The sequence below is a fragment of the Trypanosoma theileri genome (genome assembly GCF_002087225.1).
Source record: "Trypanosoma theileri isolate Edinburgh chromosome Unknown TM35_Tth_12_V1, whole genome shotgun sequence".
Classification (NCBI taxonomy): Eukaryota; Euglenozoa; class Kinetoplastea; order Trypanosomatida; family Trypanosomatidae; genus Trypanosoma; species Trypanosoma theileri.
In genome coordinates this window covers 435,866-437,026 of record NW_021639854.1, presented here as the reverse complement: position 1 = coordinate 437,026, position 1,161 = coordinate 435,866, and the positions used below count along the sequence as shown (strand labels likewise).

The following is a 1,161-nucleotide window of genomic DNA, read 5'->3' as shown; positions in this document are numbered from 1 at the left end:
GGTGGTCACCTCGGTCACTTTAGTTTCTTCGGTCACTTCGGGTTCTTCAGTCACGTCGCGTACTTCGGGAACTTTGGGTTCTTCGGCGGCGTTGGTCACTGCGGGTTCTTCGGTCACTTCGGGCGCTTTGGTCACTTCTTCAGGAGTTCGAATCTCTCTTACTTCTTGCGAATCATTCTCTGGTACCTTTGACGTGGTTTTAGAACTTATTTGAAAGAGAGCTTCGACCCGATGTATAAGATTTTCAAGCTTTCTCATTTTGTTTTCCGCACTTACAGCTTGCGAATTCGCCTCCCTCTCAAACTGAAAACACTGTTTACCGGCGTGAATGGCACGCTCCTTGAGTGTCTCTGCCTTTTTCCGTTTCCTCTCGCTCTTTCGAGCGACCATCTTTTGTTTGGTCATGTTGACTTCCTGCTCTTTTGTATCATTAATTGCAATTAAATATCTCTCCAACGCAGGCTTATGAGCCCATATTAAACTGCTTAAATTGTCATACGCCTCATAAAAAGAATTGCCCAACTCCCTTAGCGTGGACGCTGATCCTCTCATATCGCCAACAGCATTTTTGACTTTTTGCACTGCATCTGTAGCATTCTTCAGCAACCCTTCAGTTAGATTCCCAGCGAGATCGCTTACATTCAGAGTAGCCGTTCTTTTCTTCTTTATCACAGTTTCAATCTGTTGGCAAATATTATCGGCTTCTTCTGCAGCAAATTTGGCAAGTTCAGTATTCTTACTGAATAATTTCCTTTCACGCCTAAATTTTCGTAAGTTAATAAATGTGTTATTACGTGTGGCATTAAGATGATCTTCAATCTCCCTTAATCTTTTTTCCTTGCTTAATACGTCTTCTGCAGATTCTTTCGCATTTTGCGCATATGCCACACACGTACAGAAGTGCAGAAGTACCAACAGGTACACCACGCGGAGCAGTTGGACGAACATTGTTGTCATGATTATCACTGTGGGTTGCTTGGGTCTGTGGTAACAAGGAAGAAGAGGAAAAGGAGAAAAGAGACGCACATTTAACACACAAGGTGGAGGGCACCACATACACACACACAGAGAGAGAGAGAGAGAGTGCACATTACAAAGCAGCAATCAAACACAACCCAATGAGGGAGCAACAGTAAACCACTCACACACTACAGAGCCAGA

General features: G+C 43.9%; 1 protein-coding gene across 1 annotated transcript; it reads right to left on the bottom strand.

Moving 5' to 3' along the window:
- TM35_000122810 (uncharacterized protein) lies at positions 1-957 on the bottom strand (the record flags this gene model as incomplete). The annotated part of the gene is made up of 1 exon (XM_029025256.1): positions 1-957. A coding segment is annotated over one exon (957 nt), but the record flags the coding sequence as incomplete, so codon positions are not given.
- Positions 958-1,161: the final 204 nt, after the last annotated feature.